The sequence below is a fragment of the Podarcis tiliguerta genome (genome assembly GCF_965153285.1).
Source record: "Podarcis tiliguerta genome assembly, chromosome: 7".
NCBI classification, from domain to species: domain Eukaryota; kingdom Metazoa; phylum Chordata; class Lepidosauria; order Squamata; family Lacertidae; genus Podarcis; species Podarcis tiliguerta.
In genome coordinates, this window is record NC_139540.1 from 74822862 (window position 1) to 74845632 (window position 22771).

The following is a 22771-nucleotide window of genomic DNA, read 5'->3' on the forward strand; positions in this document are numbered from 1 at the left end:
GGCAATTTCGGTGCCATGATGCATACAAAGCAATCTGCTGAGAACAGCTCCAACGTAAAGTTTAAGAACGTAGGCAGAGCTCTGTGGGATCCCTTCAGCTAAAAGTCGCTGCACTGTCGTAATTCTTCAGCTCAGAGGTTTCCAAACTTTGCAAGTCCATGGCTCCCTTGACCAACCACATACTTTCTGCGGCAGCCCCGTGGGGCTCAGGGGCCCAGTTATGTCACCCCTTGCCTGCAGAGCTGGCAGCCTCTCTCCCTTTTCCAAACACCCTCCCCTTGTGGGGGGTTCCCTCGGCCTTCTCTCATCTCCCCTCTCCTTGGGAGTCTTTTGGGCAGATACCACCACTACCCTGGTCTGCCCCAAAGAGAGGTGCCCCCGCACACTGTCCCACAAGGACCTGGGACGAGGATGCGCCCCCAGCCTTAGCAGCCCGACAGAGACTGACCAAAGATTGGGGAGGCAGTTGCCTACATGGCGGAAAGGCTCCCCTTCAGCACCGGGCACTCAGCTCCCAGGCAGGCCTTGCACACAGCAAGCACAAGAAAGGTCAGCCTGCTTGCCCGGCCTCCCACTTATCTGTCCATTCCCAACAGCGAGGGCTGGAAGACTGACTGGCTGGGCTCCCTCACCAAATTGCTTGCCTATTCCGCAGCTGCTTCAGCTCCTGGCAACCAGAACCCACTGGCCAGCCCCAGAGTCACCATTTGCCTGCGGAGCTTGTAGTCAGGGCTGCTGCAATAAACAGCCATGTAAGCCTTTGGGATTCAGAAACGCGAGAGGGCATCAGAGGAAGGGAGGAAGGGAAAGGGGGACAGAGGCCAGTGTTGCTGGCAGCACTCCCCACCATCATTCAAGGCACCCCAGGGTGCCACAGCACACTGGTTGAAAGCCACAGCTTCAGCTTCTGCTTCTAACAGTGGCTAGCCAGTTGCCTCTGGTTTCATTCTGCCACACTGGTTGACAGCATAGCTCAGTTACAGAAACGAGAGGTCTCTATGTTTCTTTAGGCGCCAGGTGAAAACGCTTCGGTTCTCCAAAACCTCTGGCTATTTAAACAATCTATGGCCTTTCAAACCACTTGTGTATTGTTGTTGTTGTTTGGGGGGTATTGCTTTGTTTGTTATTAAGCTGTTCCATTTTTATGGCTTCATAGAGCAAACTACCCTGTGATTCTTGGATGAAGGGCGATATAAAAAAAAAATTCATCATCATCTCTGCTACAATTCCCATTCATTTTGATGCAACTTGCCCGGGGGCAGCTTTCTACAGACAACTCCTATATCTTTTATGGAGTCCAGTGTCATGTTTTTGTACATAAAAAAGTACTGTATTTTTCTGTTTTTAAGATGCCCCTAAGATGCCCCCTATTTTCTGAACCAAAAATTAAGAGCTTTTTTTTGGGGGGGGGAGAATATCCATGTATAGCACGCGCCCCAATTTTGCACTAAAAAAAATTAATCAAAAAAAGTCGCCACACAGGGAACAATATGGCATTTTGGTACTTGTGGGGGGAGGGACGCAGACCCAGAAAGGTATTTGATTTTGAGAGTGGAATGATTTAACACGAACTGCTGTTGTGTCATGGTTGCTGCTTCTCCAAACAGGCTTGTACAACCGCTGTCCCCGTGACCATTTTATGAAGAAGGTTGTGTACCGAACAGATAGGCACGTAGCACAGCACTGCCTCGTACCTGCTTGACTTCGGCCTGCAGGTGGCGCAGCTGCACGCACTGCTCCAAGTGCTTCCGATGCTGCTCAGCCGCCAGGTCCAACTCCTGCTGCTTTTCGTGAAGGAACTCCAGCAAGTCTTGAACCCGCGTCGCCATGTCTACGTCTCTGTCACAGAGCAGCTCGACACCTGCAAGCAGCATTCGCAAATGTCACCTCGGCAAACACAGGTTACCATTTGAAGTTCCTTCACAGCATCACACAGCAATATCTCCAAACCCTTCCTTGAGTTTTCAGTTTTACGATTACAACATTTCCCATTTTTACGCAGCAGTTATTTTGGGACTTCCCACTACTTCTTTCTCTCAGGTCTTGACTTTACCATGCACATTTATTTGTGTGCATCATATCTCAAGTTTATGCCTTTTTAGAGGTGGGTGCATAGCCCTAGTGCCTGAAAAATTGGCATTTCGACAAGTGTGGGTTAAAAAAACAAGGGTAAAAGACCCCTGTCAAAGGTGACTATGGGGTTGCGACGCTCATCTTGCTGTCAGGCCAACGGAGCCGGCATTTGTCCACAGACAGCTTTCTGGGTCATGTGACCAGCAGGACTAAACTGCTTCTGGTGCAACGGGACACTGTGACGGAAACCAGAGCGCATGGAAACGCCTTTTACCTTCCCGCCACAGCGGTGCCCATTTATCTACTTGCACTGGCGTGCTTTCGAGCTGCTAGGTTGGCAGGAGCTGGGACAGAGCAACGGGAGCTCACCCCCTCGCACGGATTCGAACTGCCGACCTTCTGATCGGCAAGCCCAAAAGGCTCAGTGATTTAGACCACAGCGCCACCCATGAGGGTACTATTTGCTGGCATATCAGAAGGAAGCGGCACAAGGAAGGGGAGACGTGCTGCGTGGTGCTTCGGAGCTCCACCTAAAACACTGCCTCTATCAACAGCAGAAAACAAGATGCTAATTTATACAGGTTGTAAAATCTGGCTCTTGATCAGGCTAGGTGCCAGTGAAAGTTTGGGGCCTTTTGCAGGGGTGTGATGTTATATACCAGGGTTCGGCAAACTACAGCCCGTGGGTCGGATACGGCCCGAGTGGGTCGTTAAACTGGCCCCCGGCCCTTGCCACCCGCTCAGTCAGTCCCCGCGCTGCGCTGGTTGCTCTGCAAAGGGACTAATTTCTGGGATGCAGCCACGGCTTCCTATTGGCTGCAGGAAGCTCCTGCAGCCAATAGGAAGTTGCAGACACCTCCTCCCACCCCCCCGCCATGGCTCCAAAAGCCAGCGGGGAAAGAGCGATGGACGTGTGTGCATGCGCATGGGTATGCACGCTCTTGCGTACAGGCGATCTGGCCTGCAGATGGAAAAGTTTGCTGACCCAATATATAAAGTTGTACCCTGGAAGTTGAACGGAGTCCGTTCCACTTCCAAAACGTTCGAAAACCAAATCGTGGTTTCTCATTGTCTGCAGGACGCTCCTCAGATCACCAGAAGACCACAAGCTTCATTCAGATTGTCCACGGTGTGTCCATGCATTTGTGGCCAAAAACGGCAGACAGCACATCCATTGGGTTAAATGTTCGTATCTGTTTTTAGCTGCATTTCTACCGTTCTTTTGTTTCTTATATTTGAAATCAACGGAATTTAAATTTAAAATTAATTTAATTTTAATTGCCATATTTCAAGAAGTAAAACTCCGGACACAAAAAGTTGTGGAGCTTTTTGGGGGAAAATTTCAAAAATCCAGACATTTTGCCAATTTCCCAAAATCACACCCCCCCCCCAATGCTAATTCTGTCCTGGGCAGCCCTGAAAATATAAAAGTGCAATTAAAAATCATACAGCAAAAGATTGAGCATCATTTCAATCTTTTTCTGCTGGAGACACGCAAATACATCAGCTTTGCTGTTAACCACCATTATTTTGAGCAGAGACACGACTGGACTTCTGGTCTTGGTGCTTGTAAGCAATACTCCCCTTGGTTTTTGGTTTGGTTGTCCTTTGTGCCTATGACTAACCAGCTGATACCACAAAACCAAAAACAGCGGGAAAGCAATGAATGCAAGAATAAACCAGAGAGAAAAGGGTCTCTTAAGTGCCCAAAATATTTTATTACTGTCTGACATGAAATTCTTTCCTTAGGGGCAATCTTGCCTTTCAGAATTCTGCAAAAATATACTACTGTAGGCTTCTCTTTTGCCAACAGCAAACCACAAGAAGAAATGGCAGACTGCTTTTGGTTTTGGGGGGGGGGGGGGGAGTTTGAAGGGAAATGGGATACATTCAAAAGGCATTTGTTAAAACATACTAGGTCCTTTAAAAAGCAGCAGCAGGGTGTGCTTCAGCTATTGGATTCATCAAAGGGCACAATGGATCATATCCTCTGTGCTTACAGTTTCAAGATTACATTAGTTTTCGCCAGGAACTTATTCAGGGCAGAGCTTAGTAGCCGAAACCGCTCAGCTGAAAAGCCCTGACCGCGCCTGTCTATATTTAAAAACAGAATATGTGTTAATCCATACTGATATGTATTTTAATAAATAGGTATTTCCCCCCTCTAATGTGCAGAACCTGGTGCGTCCTAATTCTCAGAGATTCTTTCAGTTCAAGAGTCAGCGGAGCCCTAGGTGCCCTAAACCAGCTTAGATAATCTCTATAAATCCATTAACCTGGTTAAGGTGGGACGCATGCATCTTACCAGAAGCCTGTACTTCATTGACGTACTGCAGGAGATCTTGCCCTTGGTGGATGACATCAAAGGTCAGGTTATTCATGGTCAAAGCTTTGTCCGCATGGTGCTGGAGCCTCTGCTCAGCGATGGTGAGATCCTCGGTGTCAAAATCGTTCATCTGCTGAGAGAGCTCGTCGTTCCAGGACTCAAGGTCTGAAATGATCTAAAGCGGGAGAAGTTGAAGAAGAAGAAAACACTGAGCACATGGAGTAAGAACAACAAAGGCCGTGGCTATCCAGTGGAACTCAAAAGGCATCAAAGGATCAATCGCTTTGTTTAAAAAGTAACAAAGCAGTCTACTCTCCAAGAACAAGTTTGTTTTTTGTAACACCTTGGCGGTGGGGATCAAGAGAACTAAGGAACCCACATGAGAATCTCAGGTACACAGGAGAGATGCAAACATTGTGGACAATGAATGCCTTGAGAACAGGAGACCGTCATCGTGAGATGTAAGGTAAAGGTAAAGGTACCCCTGCCCGTACGGGCCAGTCTTGACAGACTCTAGGGTTGTGCGCCCATCTCACTCAAAGAGGCCGGGGGCCAGCGCTGTCCGCAGACACTTCCGGGTCACGTGGCCAGCGTGACATCGCTGCTCTGGCGAGCCAGAGCCGCACACGGAAACGCTGTTTACCTTCCCGCTAGTAAGCGGTCCCTATTTATCTACTTGCACCCGGGAGTGCTTTCGAACTGCTAGGTTGGCAGGCGCTGGGACCGAACAACGGGAGTGCACCCCGCCGCGGGGATTCGAACAGCCGACCTTTCGATCGGTAAGCCCTAGGCGCTGAGGCTTTAACCCACAGCGCCACCCGCGTCCCATCGTGAGATGTAGGAAATCACTAACAATAACAAGCCGTTGTCCTTTTCCAAGCACATTTGGCAGGAGTTGGTAGCCATGGTATGTGGTATACCAAAGACAACGGCAATTGTAGTCAAAGAAGCCTAGATATCAGACCAAGATTATTAGATGGGATGTTCTTGTTTCATGTGCAGGCCTAGTTAACAAGAATAAGGTCTCAATGTTGTGAATGGGGTTGATGGGTCAACGAGAAGCTTTTAGGCTTTGGGTAGCATTTTGGGACAGGAGAAACTGTATTTGAAAAGGTGGGGTCTCCTTGAACTGGAATCAGACTGCTGGCACGAAAAGATTGTAAGAGATGTTTTGAACTTCACTTCTGATGGAAAGACAAGTTCCACAGAGCACTCAGATTGGACAGTTTAAAGGACAGGGGCTGATTACAAGCTGGCAAATGAAAACCAGACCTGAAGTCTATATAAGCCATCTATCTCAAAGCGGCTGTTCATAAACTCATAGGGAGAAGACTTTAGTTTGCAGTCAATGTTTGAAGGAGGACAGAGGCATCCATTTGTATGTTCAACAGCTGGCTGGAACACAAATCAAGGGACATGAACTGAAGAACAGAGGCAGAATCGGTGGGCAACACTGATATCGGATGGAGGAAGACAGACTTCATACTCGCTTCAGCTGAAGTTTTAAAATGGATTTCATGGGAAGCATGGAGTATGTGGTTGGGGATCATCTGCTCAGAGGTTTTTAGCGGGGGCAATTAGAATAAGTCCTATTATTTGATTATTGATGTAAACCCTCAAAATGTATTTTCTATTGTTAAGTTTTTACCTCTATCTTCAGTACATTTTATTTTATTGCTATGGCTAGTGGCTGGTGCAAATAAAGATTCTTCTAATCTATGCAAGCCACCGTTTCTGAACATGGATTGTGAAAGAGGGACTGAACTAAAACCAGTTTAAAAATGGGTGCTGCACAATGCATGGCGTTAAAGGTTTTGTGCTTGCAATTTAAAAGAATAGAATGAACAACTGCCAATGTCCGTGGAGCTTTCCAAAACTAAAACATATGGAACATCAGGAGCACTTATGCGGAGATAAATATATTGATACTTAAAATACTGACGTACACAGGGGAAAGGAGAAGATAACTAACAAAGCAACCTATAAGGAGTACTTATATTTTTTCTCTCTCTCTGGTCTCTACAGATATATTCATTCATTCACACCACATTCCTGAAAAACAGGTAGAGGATGGCTGTAAATTCAGACTTCTTGACAGCAAAATAGATTGAACTTTCCCAGGGCTATAACTGTCTGCATTAGCGCTGAGATTACAATCCTTAAGTACCCAGTGATGTCTCTTTCTGTGGGGGGTTAAAGGAAACCAAATCAATCAGAGGAAACAACCAACAGCTTCATATTTTTGCTCTTCTACTGAAAAACCCCATTTTAAACCCAGCCCACCCTTCAGGCGAGAAAGGAGGAAAAAAACCACAACATTTCTGCAGAAATTGAAGGCTCACATCAATGGCGTCTCTCTCAAATATCCGCAGCTGTAAGAAGAGCTCCAGTTTTATTTTGCGTTCCTGAAACAGCTCCTCCATCTGTGACTGGGCCTCATCCAGCTGCTGAAGGACCGTCTCTATGTGATTGATGGAGCTGTTGTGGGGGGTCTTGTTACTTGAGATGGCAGAATCCCTATTAAAAAGGGGGGAGAAAAACTTCTAAGTAGGAAAACAGGACCTGAAAGGAAACATGTGTACGTGAACAGTAGTCTCCACTGCCTTTCTTGTCCTGCGGGAGTCGAAGAGGAAGAGCCAGCCCTTGCCACTGGTTTTCAAATTCTCTTCCCTCAGGAAACCCTTTCCACGTCTCCTCAAGGGCTGAGGAATCAGAGCTTGGGTGTCTAGCACAGGATTCTTCAGCGCCACAACCATGACGTAATAAATTGAGCAGAATGGAAGGAGGTGGGTTGGGGTACAAAATGTGGGCTCTCACAGGGTGCCATTGGAATTTGAAAGTCTGTCCCTAAAGGCAGGGTGGGCACAGGGTCTGCCAATTTGCATTTCTTAGTGCAGAAAGTACAGTGGTACCTCGTGCTGTGTAACATCCAGGTTACGAAATCTTCGGGTTACGGTCGCAGCAAACTCAGAAGTGTATACTTCCGGGTTTTGCCATGCGCATGGGCAGAAGTGCTCTGCGCACGCGGAAACGCTCAATCACACTGCGAGCATGTGCACAAAAGCGCCTCCGGTTACGAAGTTTTCGAGATACGGCTGGGCCTCTGGAACCAGTGGCGTAGCGTGGGTGGTGCAGGGGGGGCCGGCTGCACCGGGCGCAACATCTGGGGGTTAGGGTTAGGGGGCGCAAATCCACGGCTTAGGGGGCGCAAATCCACGGCTTAGGGGGCGCAAATTACTTGCCTTGCCCCGGGTGCTGACAACCCATGCTACGCCACTGTCCGGAACAGATCCCGTTCGTAACTGGAGGTACCACTGTATTGATCAGACATGTAGAGATCTTTCCTATTCTAATTACAGTAGTACCTTGTTTTGCGACCGGGATCCGTTCCGGAGCCCCAGTCGCTGGCCGAAAAGGACGCTGGACAAACTACCGCGTCTGCGCACACGGGCGGAGCGGTTTGCGCTTCTGCGCATGCGGCAAACCCAGAAGTAACCCATTCCGGTACTTTCGGGTTTGCCACGTATGTTCGATGGAACAGGCGCTCGATGAAGCAGACGCTAGACGAGGTACCACTGTAATTCAAGAGGGTTCTGCAAGCTTCTCTGTGCGAAAGAAACAAGCAGAAGGTGCATGATGTTTGGGTTATTCCTTCAGAGAATCTGAGTACAGCTGGCTTAAACTGGCTCTCTTATCTCTTTTTGTCAAGGTCATGCTGACTATAAAAGTAAGGCCAGAAGGAGCCTGTGTTTCACCTTCTCTTTCTATCTCTCTTTCCTTCTGGTGTGGTGTTCTGTACATAGTATACTTAGTGGTTTAGGTTTTAGACTTATTATATTATTGCAAGTTTAAGTTAAGTCTGCTACAACTGGATTTCTTATGGACAGTGCCAATCCTGAATGTGATGGATTTGTGACCATTATGCTCATCTGCCTTCAGTAGCAGTAAAGCTCTGCTGGATGAAATTTTAATTGCCTCTGGGAATCCTGCGGTGTGTTTAAGGTTTTACCCTGCTAACTATATGCTGGAATCTGCTCTGGATCAATGCTGAGGTTACCAGAGCATAGACAACAGTAGTTAGGCTATCGCTGTCCAGATAGGGACGCAGCTGGGCCACCAGCTGAATCAGACAAAAGGCATTCGGTTGCGCGTTACTGAAGGAACGGCACAAAATACAACGCAGGGCTGCTCTTTCCAGGGAAGGCAACCTCTTACCTCAGCTGCTGTATGAGATCCTCGCCTTCCTTGATGACGTTCACCGTCACCTGAAGCGTGGTCTGCTGCTGCTGCCCAAACCTTTTGATCAGCTCCTGCACGGCCTCCACCGACTCCGCGTAGACATCGTCCAGCAGTTCCTTCTGCAGCTCTTCCAGCCACGTCCAGAGCTGCAGGAGGAAGAAGAAAAATCAGCAAAGAACGAAGCCCCACGGGCTGCTTGAAGAAAACAAACTGGGAAACAAATTGGGTTTCCCAGCCCCCCCTCCCTTTGCCATTTTCCTGCTGGCAGTTTACGGAAAATTGGTTGCGATGTGAATATAATGCTACTTAGCATTTATACAGCCCCTGAGTATTATTCAGTCTGTGCCGCAGATGGGAGAGGAGCGGCGTTGGGGGGGAAACGGCGGCTCTCCTCCAGTCACCCAGTGAGTCTTCAGGAAAAGCCGAGATTTAAAACCGGAGACTCCTTGCTCACAGCTGGTAGAGCATAGTGGCTCCGAGTGCGAGCCAAATAAAGTCCCCAGTTTAAGTCTCACCTCAGTCTGAATACATTAGGGAGCCTTAGGCAAGCCAGTGCTTTCCAATTCCAGTTCCCCACCCTCCACCTGCAATATTCAGATAGTGTTACTTATATTACTGTGTTTCTGAGGCTGTAAAGATTCTGAGCTGTTCTTAATTAATTAAATTTGCATGCTGCCCTTGCTGAGAGAGCATGCTACCAGTTTGTAAAATCGTGTAACCGAATACTTTGCAGAATACCTCCATCTCTTTTCAGGAATCAAAGCACCAGAAGCAATTTAAATTTAAAGCAATTTAAGATTCGTTTCAGAGTTACTTCCCCTACCTCAATGTTCAAGAGTTTGATATAAAGAATCTGAGAGCGGACACTTGTTCCATGTGGCAGTCTTGCACCCTGACTATTCTGACGTTGCAAAAGTGCTGTGCCATTTCTGGTTTCCCATTTGCATCTTTAACGTAAAGCAAAAGGGGAGCGATGTCCCCCAAAAAGTGGATTGAGAAACAGACCGCTTTGTGTTTGGCACAGCACTGTTTCTCTGAGTGCTAAAAACCCTTCTGATTGTACAGCTGTAAAATCACACGAGATTCGTTGCATGCGAGTGACACAAACACAGAAAATGTGGCAAGAAAAGCAAACGATAAATTTGTATTAGCTTTCTGCAGTGAAGTCTCATTTCTCAAGACTGCGAAAGCTTCAGACTCTTTTGGAACATGCCTGCTAATCCTCATCTAATGCCAATAAAGGCCTCTATTCTTCCAATCTAGTCTGGACTTCTGCAGAAAATCAGGAGGAAGACACTTGCACCAACGACCGATAAAGTAGTTGACATGGCTTTCTAAATACTACAGACAGTTTGACACAAAAAGTATTTGGACGCTCATTTCACAAGACACCGAGGAGTGTGGTGTACGAATTGCCACAAAAAAAATATTAAGGCACTTATGGGTCCATCGCTGAAATCTTCCACAAAGAGTTGACAGAGTTGATTTGTTCCCTGCGCTTTGGCACCGCTGCGCAAACACCTGGCCAGCGCTCGTTCCAGCTTTTCCCATTGGAGGAAAGGGAGTTATTTAAATGCACATTTGTACGGCTGACAGTCAAAAAGTTATGAGCGCAGACACATGCAGACATTACTCAAAGCACCTTTTGAACAACCTCCCGCCCCGACTTTGCATTACTCAGGGAATGTTGATAAGCGGCACTCTGGGAAATGGCCGAGGGTTTTCTGCCATTAATCCCTGCCCTGGGGTTTCCATCTAAGCAACTGTTGCTGTAAACAAGACTCCTTTTCCTACTCATCTTGCTCAAGACAGAGTCTCTCATCCAGCTCCTAAGGCACAAGGCAGAGCCAGACCCGTTGCACGATGCTCAGTTCACGATCCATTTGAGCACTGAAGCTGAAAGAATAACAACCCACAAAAGGTCAGGGTTTTTTCTTTGGGTTTAAATCGGTTTGTTAGCCCGCTTGCAAAAATGTTTTGAACTTTTGCCTCCCGGTTATGATTTTGGGCCACTGAGCATTCAACAAATATCAGCGCTAAGTAGGAGGTTACTTGTGAAGTTAAGTTCACCTTCCACATCTGAGGCGAGGAATTAGGGGCCTGGTCGATATGAACACCCCAAGAAACACAAATCTGTGTACATTTGGGAATAGCAACCCACTGGTTGTTGCCAATGTGCAGGACTGGCCCACCCATAAGGCAGACTGAGGCAAGCGCCTCAGGCGGCAGAATCCAAGGGCTGTCTCTGCTGGAGGAGACGCAGCTACAGCGGCTTCCAGGTTCTGGCAAGACCTCGGCGAGAATCCTGTGAAATTTCACGAAGTCCTCACACAGCCTTACTGAGGCGCTAGTAAAATATTAAGTTGTGCCGAGCTGAGGTAAGGTGTGTGAACTTGTTTGAATAACTATAGTGGCAAGGGGAGGGTGGGTGGCACGCAAACAAGGTGGTACCTTCTCGTTTTGCCTCAGGCGGCAAAAACAGAATGGGCCGCCCTCACCAATGCGGGAAGGTCCGTGTGCGATTCCCACTTGCGATTATCAATGGATTCCATTGGTTGGTGCAGAGAAATCGCCGTCTCCTCCAATCAGCAAGGTACAAAGTGCCATCTTTCCCAATGACACCACAGGGTGCCATCACTTTTCTTGAAACACCTGGTCATGGCACAAAACCATCTTACAGCCATACCTCGTGATAAATATGCTTCAGGATAAATATTTTCAGGTTGCGCTCCACGGCAACCTGGAAGTAACGGAGCACGTTACTTCCGGGTTTCGTTGCTCGCGCATGCGCAGACGGTCAAAATGACGTCACGCGCATGCGCGGAAGCGGCGAAACACGACCTGCTCAAATGCAGACGCGTCTTATGTTCTGTTCAGGATGCGAACTGGGCTCCAGAACGGATCCCGTTTGCATCCCGAAGTAACACTGTATAGCAATCAAGCAGGAAGAACAATACCACGATAGTTACTCAAACCCAGTTCACACGCCTTACCTCAGCTCAGCACAACTTAATATGCACAGAATCCTAGAATTGTAGAGTTGGAAGGGACCCTGAGGGTCATCTAGGCCAACCACCTGCAACACAGGAATCTCAACTAAAGCATCCATGACAGGTCTCTGCTTGAAAACCTCCAATGAGAGTCCACCACTTTCTAAGTGAGTCTGCTCCATGTCAAATAGCTCCCACCGTCAGAAAGCTCTTCCTGATGCTCGTTCAGAATCTCCTCTCCTGCAACTTGAATCCATCTGTTCAGGTCCTACCCTCCGGAGCAGGAGAAAAGCTTACTCTATCTTCCATGTGACAGCCCTTAAGATATTTAAAGATGGCTATCATATCCTCCTCTCAGGCTCCTGCCTGCTGACCGGTTGTTTATTTATCAACCACACCCATTTCTCTTCCATAAAGCTCAAAGCAGCACTGGGTTGCCCCCTACTGCCAACGATCACCTTGAAGGTTAGGTTGAGACAGACAAATTGGTCCCAGATCCCCTTGTGGACTTGATGGCTGAACTGAGATTCAAACCTAAGCTTCCCTGATCCACCTCCAATATACTCATTCCGGTTATCACAGGGGTTGCTAAAAACAGCACCAGGAATTCACATTAAATTACAGCTGCACTGTTGGTAGGTTAGATAGAATATTTCCTTAATACACCATGGAATATTGCCATAACTAAGACAAGGAATAGATGTGGAGAAATTGGAGGGGGCAGGTTTGAAGCCAGGGTATTATTTCTCTGCACTGGGGGAAAGCTAGGCACCATTCCAATACATCTGCGCTGGCTTCCCAACGTTTATGAATCACATCTAATTGTATCCTCCATCAAAGCCGCTTCCGATTTTTACTCAAGTAGTACATCTTAAGGCTTTATTTAAGATCCTTCTGGCAGGTGACCTTCATCACGGCACGAGCTCCTTTCAATCAATGCTTTCTTGCCAGAATTAGTTGCAAACCCTTTCAGAACCAAAGAACAACTTATGTCTTAGAACAAACACTAACAGATATGGACACAGGCAGACATCTACTTTTAGTTGCCACTGAAACCCAGCTTTTCCTCTCCCAAGTTTGCAGGAAGGCATGGACACATCTATGTGCAGTGGTACCTCCGGTTATGAACTTAATTTGTTCTGGAGGTCCGTTCTCAAGCTGAAACCGCTCATAACATGAGGCGCGCTTTCGCTGCCGCCGCACGACTTCCACTCGCGTCCCAGGGCAAAGTTCACAACCGGGAGCATCTACTTCCAGGTTAGAGGAGCTCATAACCCAAAGCATTCGCAAGGAGGACGGTACATAACACGAGGTTTCACTGTACGCACATGCTGCATGCATGTGAATGCACACATGCCCAAAAACAGCCTAAATGGACACCATAAAACCAAATTCAACTGAACATTTCCTCCGCTACAAACGACGGAGAAACCTTCCCGCCTCAAAGTGGAGATTGCCATTTGCAAATAATGGAAAGATAGACAACACTTTCTGGGGCAAACAAATCGAGCAATGCTACACCGAGATCATAAAAGCCATTCTGATTCAGAGCCAAGCTTGCTGTTTGCGTGTTACATCCAGAGTAAGGGTGAGAACACGACAGACAGGAAGTTGCTATGTAATGAGGTAAGAAAAAGTAGCTTCAAGTGCCAAGAGGAAGCATTTGAACTTCGAAAATGGCCTAATTTGCAGCTCAGAGGCACGAGAGAGCAATGGGAACAATGATTTTGTTCCTGGAAAAAGGGAAACTACATTTTTCTCAATACAGTAAACCTTATGATTAAGGCTGCTGAAAACAACTGACTTTGGAGTTTAAGAACACAAAGCGAGATTTTCACCTATGTGGGGGCCAGCTCTGCTATTAGGCAGAGTGAGGCAGCTGCCACATGCCTTGCCTTGTGCCTCCAAAACTAGCCTGCTTTCCAAGGTATGGCGGGGTGGGGGGATGTTTTTCTGTCACCAACAATGAAGTAACATTCAACTGTCAGTCCAGTTGACTTCTGCACGTGGAATGAGGGCATTCTTGGCCTTCACCTCAGGCAAAAAGAAAATGTATTGGGTCAGTTCTGCACTGAAGATTCATACTCTATGCAGAAGATGAGCAGATATATGCTACAAACTTAATGGCATGGCTTCAAACTGCCTCAAGCAATGGTAGGTTTTATGAGCTTGCTGAGAACGGTTTTCTTCCTTAAAATATCTTCAGGCCGCTTTTCGGGGCGAATGCCCACACAAAGAAGCTGACAAATACATAATGGATAAAACAAAACACAAGCGCTAAGAGCCTGAGTGCTTCTGACAACGAGCTGAAAATCCTGGTCAGGCAGGAATTGCGAAAAGCGCCAGGCCCTTCCTCAGCTGAGAGCCTGCTTCTTCCTGACACACTTGTTATCAGAGATCAAAACCGTGGAAGCAGATTCAGATCCTGGCTTCAAATCTTAGTTAAAAGGTAGCCCTGGTTAAGGGTGGCAAAAGATATTGGGAGCCAGCGGAGGGGAAAAAATTGCAGTTCCAAAACTCCCAATCTTCTACTGCATGATCCGTTTTTTCATTTTTAACTGTGGATGGTTTTCTTGTAGGTTGCATTTAGGCTTGTTATTAGGTTGCATATCTGTCGTATTTTGCACCGTCTAAACTTTGTCCAGGCCGCCCTGTGTACTTTTGCAGAAATGTGGGATATAATTTCATAATAAATAAAAATAACAAATCCCCTAGCTCCGGGAAATATGACTTAGGCCCAGGGAAAGCATTAGCTTGCCAAAGCGCACAGTCAGAAGAGGAGGTCCGCCAGAGGACAGTTTGCAAGGACTCCATCAAATCTGAAGTCATCCTTGCCCAAGCCAGTTTGAAACTGGCTTACATTAAACTATGGTCCCAGAACTATCATTGACGTATACACTTTGCTGCTTACTTACCTCTTTAACGTGCGTGTGAAAAGACACGGACATGTCCAAAAGAATCTTGCGTTGCTCTACACGCCGAACGAAATCTTGAATCCGGTCTTCCAACTGGTGTGCTGCCTGATAAATCTCTTCGGGGTCACACTCTCCTGTCTGCGCCAGCTGCTCAGCTGCTTCTAGCAACTTGTCTGCATTGGTGTATGTATTCTACAGAAAAACCAGGGCAAGGGTTATTGCAAAAGGGAAATTTCTGCAGGAACCTACCGTATTTTTCCATCTATAAGACGCCCCCATGTATAAAACGCCCCCTATTTTTGGGGACTCTGATTTAAGAAAATGGTGGGAGAGGTACCCGTGTATAAGACGCCCCCAAATTTTTGACATTATTTTTAGGGGGGAAACCTAGTCTTATACACGGAAAAATATGGTAATCTCTACCATAATCTTACAACACATCCATTGGAAGAGATTCCCCCAAGTTTACCAAAAAAACAACAACCCACAAGAACCTGATCCACTGAAGTTTGTCATTTTCATAGCTAACTTTGTTCAGTTCCTCTAAATTTTTGTATCCAACGTATGACACAGCCGTTCAACATTCAGAGGGCTCCTGGTTGCTGTTTCTATTTTTTATTCCACCCTGCTTGTTTTTGTATTTTTTATTTATACTTTTTAATACTGATAGTGTTTCATTTGGCTGACATTTTTATATTGCAACTTTAGGGATTGTAATCTATTACAGTCGTACCTTGGTTTTCAAACAGCTTACTTCTCGAACGTTTCAGCTCCCAAATGCCACAAACTCGGAAGCGACTTTTCCTGTTTGCGAACCATTTTTGGAAGCTGAATGTCCAATGGGGCTTCCATGGCTTCTGATTGGCTGCAGGAGCTTCCTGCAGCCAATCAGAAGCCGCACTTTGGTTTCTGAACGTTTTGGAAGTCGAACAGACTTCCGGAACGGATTCCGTTCGACTTCCAAGGTACGACTGTATTATAAATTGTTAGTGTTTGCAGTGTTGTGAGCTGCCTTGAGAGGGTCAGCTCTGAAAGGTGGCCTAGCAATTTGGAAAAATACGGTACACCAACAAATCTCTGCCGAGAACACAAGACACAGACCGGGAGCACAGAACTTAGAACCCACTGACAAGAGCCATTTCCAAACTGATGGGATGCCAATGGCACATAATCCTAGATGAGTAGTTCTTCCACACCGCCACCATGAACATCAAGCATGAAAGAAAGGAACTCCAGAACTGGCCGAATTCCTGGCTGAATTCCAGTGCTTTATATTTGAAACACAAACAGTTCTGATTAAACTCAATGGACCACAAAAGTAAAGCTCTGTCTTAATAAAGATGATCAGCAGTTTACAGATCTGTTTTTCACTAGGTTGCTTGTGATGTTGTTAGCTGTAGCTTCCTGTTTAGGGAACTACTTTTAACGGCTCCTAAACAAATCAGGATTCAGAAGCAAACTTTAAAATCATGGTCAGCTGCAACTTCTTGGTTTGAGGTGCAGTGGCTAGGGAGCCGTGATGTACCGGTAGCTCAAAAAGTTCGCAATGTGAACGACATGCTGGTTCAGACAATGAATCGGAGTATTGCCCAGCTCTGCGGACTGTTGCTGTTTGCACGATATATCAGCCAAAACTCCAAACTATTCCATCCCCCCCCCCCCAGGCTTGCAGTACATTATTTTACAAGTTAAGTTTCGACATACTAAAATGAACATCTCATGGGTGAGTCCTACCTGTGCCACTTCTTCGAAGTCTTCATGGCGTTTCTGCAGCGCTCTGGCTCGATGCAACGATTTACCAACCCCTGTGTGTTTGCTAAGGAAAGCTTCTCCATGGTTTTCGATCCAATCCAGCACCTGCAAGAAAACATCAGCATGAAGGAATCCCAATTATCTGCTTACAACGCGGCTCAAATGGCATCTACTGCTGCTGTAACGAAGAGGGCAGATCAATTTAACCACAATCAAGTTCCAGATTTATCTAAATTCCTTCTCCCCAAAATATCTCAAAAGACCAGGACAGGCAACATTTTGTGTATATAGATCTATATCCAAATCCAAATAAAAGCCAAGTAAAAATCAAATTAAAGCCTAGTGATTATTAAAACTCTCACCTCAGATTAATCTGCACATAAAAAAACCTGCTGCATAGAGGCTACATTAAAAACAATCCGCAAAGTGGTTGTCCACCACACAGATTTGTGGCAATTCTCTGGCTAAAGTCTGCAGTGACGTCAAAAAATAATAATCTCAAAACTCTACAGTGAGTCAACTGGCCATGCAAGAAGCTGCTGCAGACATGGACTCTGTATAATTCGGCAGCTGTATCGTGCGCACTGGACCTCAGACTGTCAAGTCTCCAAAGGGAGAGATGCTCCTGGGGTTAGGTGTCGCTTGAGCTGCTGAATCCAATGTTCTGGGCTGCCATTCCTATAGTCCCCAGCCGGCACAGCCATAGTTTAAAACAACTGGAGGGCATGAGGTTGGCAATGGCTGATTTTTTCCTAAGCTGCTTTGGGAGGATCTATGATCCTGAAAGGCAATATAAAAGGAACTTCATTCATTCATTCATTCATTCAATCAATCAATCAAATCATAGAATCATAGAGTTGGAAGAGACCACAAAGGCCATCGAGTCCAACCCCCTGCCAAGCAGGAAACACCATCAGAGCACTCCTGACATAGGGTTGTCAAGCCTCTGCTTAAAGACCTCCAAAGAAGGAGACTCCACCACACTCCTTGGCAGCAAATTCCACTGTCGAACAGCTCTTACTGTCAGGAAGTTCTTCCTAATGTACTTTCCATAGCTGAAAATCCCCCAAACATGCCAGGATTCTCAATTACATAGAATCATAGAGCTGTAGAGTTGGAAGGGACCCAAGGGACATCTAGTCCAACCCCCTGCAATGCAGGAATCTCAGCTAAAGCATCCATGGCATATGGCCATCCAACCTCTGCTTGAAAATCTCCAAGGAAGGAGAGACCACAAACTCCCAGAGAAGACTGTTCCGCTGCCAAACAGCTCTTACTGTCAGAAAGTTCTTCCTGACATTTAGTGGGAATCCCCTTGCTTGTAACTTGAAGCCATGGGTTCAAGTCCTACCCTCCAGAGCAGGAGAAAACAAGCTGTGCCCTCTTTCATATGATGGGCCTTGAGATATTTGAAGATGGGTATCTTCTCTCAGCCTCCTCTTTTCCAGGCTAAACATACCCAGCTCCTTCAATCGATCCTCGTAAGGCTTGGCTTCCAGACCCTTGATCATCTTGGTTGCCCTCCTCTGCACACGTTCCAGTTTGTCAACATCCTTCTTAAATTGTGGTGCCCAGAATTGGACAGAGCATTCCAGGTGTGGCCTGACCAAGGTACATAGATGCTGCACAGAGTGAGAGCTGGATCTTTGTGAAGCAGCAAAAAGGCAACGGCCCCATCGAGTACTAACTGCATAACTGCTAATTCATATAAAATGTCCATATTATTCCTAAGAGATCTCATAGCTGCTTGTTGTGGCCACCTACACTACATTCTACTGATATGATGCACTAATTGCCCTTCGAAACGTACACACAGTTTGTATACAGTGATGGCAAGGTGTAACAGGCCTTGCCAACAAATATCTCATGTGAACTAAATGTGCACGCTACAACATTCCCCAGAATCCTTTGCATACTCCAAGGTCTATATGCAAGGCCTGCTTGGAAGACAAGTTCATACAAAGCGTTCCCTGTAGGCGTCACGTTAGAAAACCAGTGAAATTAAGTAGAACTGTCTCTTATCCTGAGACGTTGCTTTGCATGTCTAACCATCAAATGCAGGGCTTTAATTGTCTCATCGGGCAAGAACTCTGCTTTCAATACACATCGGGCCCCAAAGTTTTTACTAATCAGAACCTACTCAGCAGCTAAACATTCTGGGATCCGAAGCCAACAGACACATCGCAATGCTATTGCAATTAAGACGGTAACAAAAGCAAGATGTTCCCCTACTCCACAAATTCTCTACAGATGCATCATACTGGCAGGCTCCAGTGCAACTGAAGAGCTCTTCCTTAAAAGCAAAGTTTAATTCAAGCCCGTCCAAGTAATATTTTCAGGAATTGCATGTAACGTTAAGAGCCAACTTCCACCCTGGAGTCTGCAAACATAGCGAAGCCTCATTCATCAGACATTCCGCTTCTGCTTATATTAGTCAGAGATATTATACAGCCTTCGGGCAAACATTCATTCTACAGATTCTTCCCTGGTTGACTATAGCAAAAGCCTTGAGCATTAGCCAGAAGTTCAACCATTGTTCAAATTAGAGGAAAAAAGAGAGCATTGCAGGTCTGCGAAGGAGGAAGAATGAAGAACAAAGGAAGCAGTTCTGCGCAAAGGAAGAAAGGATGTCTTCAAACACTGCACTATAATTTTGAATCGAGCATGCGGTTTTCTATGACGGTTCAAAAGACTAGTGCAAATGTAAATAAAGTACCTGGTCTCTTTACCGTGGTTAAGAGGTCAGGAGTGTATGGAACAGCCATGCAGAAATTCTCCTCGTGCAGAAATTCCCACTGGCGTTTTAAATCATTGTTAAGGCTGCTGGTGGCGTTCTGACTAACCCTGGTTCTTTCTTAACTAGAATTTCCTAACCAGTCAACATCGTTAAGATATTAGGAGCAGGTCTCCCTGGTCTGCCCCAAAATCCTTCCACCTAAAAATTCCCCATTGCTTCAAAAGAAACAGATGTAGTTTTTATGAGTGTGTATATATCCTTGCTATGAGCATTTTCAGCAGCTTCCTGAATAGCTATTGGAACTTATATTTAGTTTTCTAAGCCACATTCGCTCTCCAACAACATGGAGCCAGATGACATCATTTGCTTAGGGACCAGGCAGCAGAAAAACCCATTGCGAAATTAAGCCTGTTCATCACGTACAATATAAGCTTCAACTAATTTGTATACTGTTTCATGTTTTTTTTACTTTACAGGTCCCTGGCTGTAGGATGAAAAGATACGGTGCTTGAAAGCTAGATCTGGAAAAACTTAACATTTCTGCTAAATCCTACATGCTGAGAAGATGCAACCTATTTGCAGTCGGTGAGAATGTAGCGCAAATTTGATTAAAATCTGGTGAGCTATCAGGCCAGATAAAAATTGCTCAAGTGGGGGGTGTGTGTGTGTAAGGAGGATATGAAACTCTCACACCTAGGGAATTCATGTAGGGTAGACATGGGAGCAGAAAGTGGCAAAACATTACAACAGATGACGCTTTTGCCCAAACAGTGAAATCACTCTGGGTCTCTGCATTCATCGGGAGGTCAATTTTTGATGGATTCAAAGCCACCCTAATTCATCTGATAGTCACTGATGCAGATGACAGGCAACCGCTGCTTTCAACAAACTGGTATGTGCAGATCAAACGATATGACAGCAGTGCCACTTTCAAAATTACACCTGTCAATTTTGTGACAAAATAAAACCGTTTCCTTTCCTCCTCTCCCCCCCCCCCCCTTTTAATCCACCAGTAGGAAATGCAGGTGAGAATGTGGGAGATGCTATTTGGGCTCCTGATGTAAACGAAAGCCAGTGAGGCTTGGGGAGGGAACAAGGAAAGGAGGCATCTCAGGTTAGTGGGTCACCTTAGTCGTTTTTATAATTGTCAGAGGCTGCATGGCGCCAACAAATGATCTTGGGGAATAGGTCCCTAAAGGGATCTTTTGAAGCTGCCTGACAAGCTTGGTAGGGGCTTCCCCTCCATACTCCACCGAGAGCCCTAGACATGCCTCACTTACTTTGAAGAGGCTGGAAGGTCCTGGGAGATTGGCTGGTAAGGACGACGCAGTGACAGGTTCTCAAAGTACTGCTTCTTCCTCTGTCAGTCCAGCTCTGGTGGCTGACGCTCAAGTCTTTTACTTAACAGTCAAACATGCCCTGTCCATGCCATCTTCCTTATTTATTCCACTAACTTGTGTTGAGAGGTAGAGAGTTTCTAGTGCCACATAGCCAAAAGCGAACAGAGGTGTGTTTCTGCGTGTGATCTCCCCCTTCACCCAACTAGGCTTTTCTTTCGTCACCTGGCCGGGAATCAACTGTTTCCTCACTGAAAGTTTAAGTTCAGTCCTTTAATATGCACCCTCCTTTTGGAAGTCTCCCGGTTTCCTTCAACCGAGCATGCTTGGAATTTTCCGCACAAAATTTAGTTGCTTGCTCTGAGAAAGGTTGGGGAGAGGAGGAACGCGAGGCCTTCTGTGGAAGCCAAGGTGTACACTTGTTCTTTGTTTTTACAATTGCCCTTAAATATAAACCAAATCTGCCTTCATCATACATGCCTTGCTGCTGTATCTGCACACACCTCAGAAAGTATAGTATTCACGTGCATGTTCTGTAATATGAAAGTACAATGAGGATGCACAAGATTCTCAGATTGTAGGCCTCTAAAGACTCAGCCAGAATCGGCCGCCATTTTCTTTTCTGCACTAATGGCTTACTGTATAGAGAGAGCCAAATATCCCCATCCATCAACAGTGTGCAGTAATGTTCTCCCTTCTCAGCTGGAAATTTAACATTTGTTCTCGGCCTTGGTTTTAAATTTTAGCTTAGCTTTCAATAAACTGTCAATAATCGTTTTAGGTAAAAGGTAAAGGACCCCTGGGCGGTTAAGTCCAATCAAAGGCAACTATGGGGTTGTGGTGTTTATCTCGCTTTCAGGCTGAGGGAGCCGGCATTTGTCCACAGACAGCTTTCTGGGTCATGTGGCCAGCATGACGAAACTGCTTCTGGTGCAACGAGACACTGTGATGGAAACCAGAGCGCATGGAAACGTTGTTTACCTTCCCGCCGCAGCGGTACCTATTTATCTACTTTCACTGGTGTGCTTTCGAACTGCTAGGTTGGCAGGAGCTGAGACAGAGCAACGGGAGCTCACCCCGTCATGGGGATTCGAACCACCGGCCTTCTGATTGGCAAGGCGAAGAGGCTCAGTGGTTTAGACCACAGCACCACCCGCGCCCCCAATAATCATTTTAATCGCATCTCGTGCCCTTGGCTAACTGAAAGGGGTTCCAAAGCACACTGGCTGAGAACTCTAATTCCCCCCCAGTTCTCTTCTTTTCTTAGTCAAAGGCAACGTATAGGAAACGGGTGGTTTTGTAAAAAATAAAAATAAAAACCCCTTGCAAACATCTGCAACAGAACATCTCCCAACCCTAGGAGCCATGAACTGACCTGCTGAACGTCCTGTTGGAAGACACACAGCTGAAGCCGCTGATGCAGGCGGACCTTCCGATGCTGCCAGATGTTCTCCAGCTGCCTCTGGTGATGCAGCACTTCGTGAATAACATCTAGGGCATGGTGCACCGCCTTGGAGTAGTTGGCGGAAGCGGTTAAGGAGTCTGAACTTCCAGGAGTCAAAGGCCGTTGCAGCTTGTCGAGCAGCGACTTCCCGTCTTGGCTCACCTGTTCAGCGAGACAAGAATTTAAGAGCTCACCTGCAGGCTACGCAAATTTCCAGGATGTGGCACTAGAATTTCACAGTCGCTTACCCATCTAACGATGAAGGAGAATATCTCCGCCTCAAGAACGGGAAGCATGGCATTACTTATTATGGCTGGAATTAAAAGGCGACTATGTTCAAAGGAGGGGAGTACAGCTTTTCTCTTTCAGCCACAGTCCCATTCGCTACAATAAATTCTTCTTCCGGAGCAGGGGTGGAGAAACCTGTGACCCAACCCTCCAGGTGATGCCGAACTACAACTCCCGACGATGAGAGTTGTAGTCCAACAATGTCTGGATAATAATAATAATAATAATATCACCATCTTAGGACCCACTCTATTTTTGTGATTGTAAGTTGCTCTAAATGTTGGATTTTAAAGCATTGCAATCCTGCTTGGGACCTTAGGGTGAAGGGCAGGTAATATATTAAATAATAATAGTAGTAACCAGTAGTTCTGTAATAGTAATAACAGGCAGCCTTGTTTAGGGACGTTTTTAATGTTCAATGTTTTATCGCGTTTTTAATATTCTGTTGGGAGCCGCCCAGAATGGCTGGGGAAACCCAGGTAGGCAGGCGGGGTGTAAAGAAATAATAATAATAATAATTGTTGTTGTTGTTACCACCACCGGTTCCCCATTCCTGCTCTCAAAGACCCCCCCAAGCTGCTGGGGGTTGGGGGGAGGGAGAGAGACAGAGACACACACACACAGAAACAAGGAAGGTCTGTGGAGTATGGGGCGGGGCACTGGGTTGTTT

The 22771-nt window shown here is 46.3% G+C and overlaps 1 protein-coding gene across 7 annotated transcripts in view; it reads right to left on the minus strand.

Moving 5' to 3' along the window:
- The window catches only part of TRIO (trio Rho guanine nucleotide exchange factor), a 257003-nt gene that overhangs the window by 130432 nt on the left and 103800 nt on the right, over positions 1-22771 (minus strand). For all 7 annotated transcript variants that reach the window (XR_014513332.1, XM_083449240.1, XM_083449242.1 and 4 more), the window contains exons 9-15: positions 21745-21975; positions 16278-16400; positions 14544-14735; positions 8615-8784; positions 6742-6916; positions 4379-4574; positions 1695-1861 (exon numbers count right to left, since the gene is read on the minus strand). Coding sequence is in view for 6 of the 7 variants with exons in the window: in XM_083449240.1 (XP_083305366.1) it covers positions 1695-1861; positions 4379-4574; positions 6742-6916; positions 8615-8784; positions 14544-14735; positions 16278-16400; positions 21745-21975 (1254 nt within the window). In the remaining variant the exon portion in view is untranslated. The remainder of the gene's footprint in view (positions 1-1694; positions 1862-4378; positions 4575-6741; positions 6917-8614; positions 8785-14543; positions 14736-16277; positions 16401-21744; positions 21976-22771) is intronic.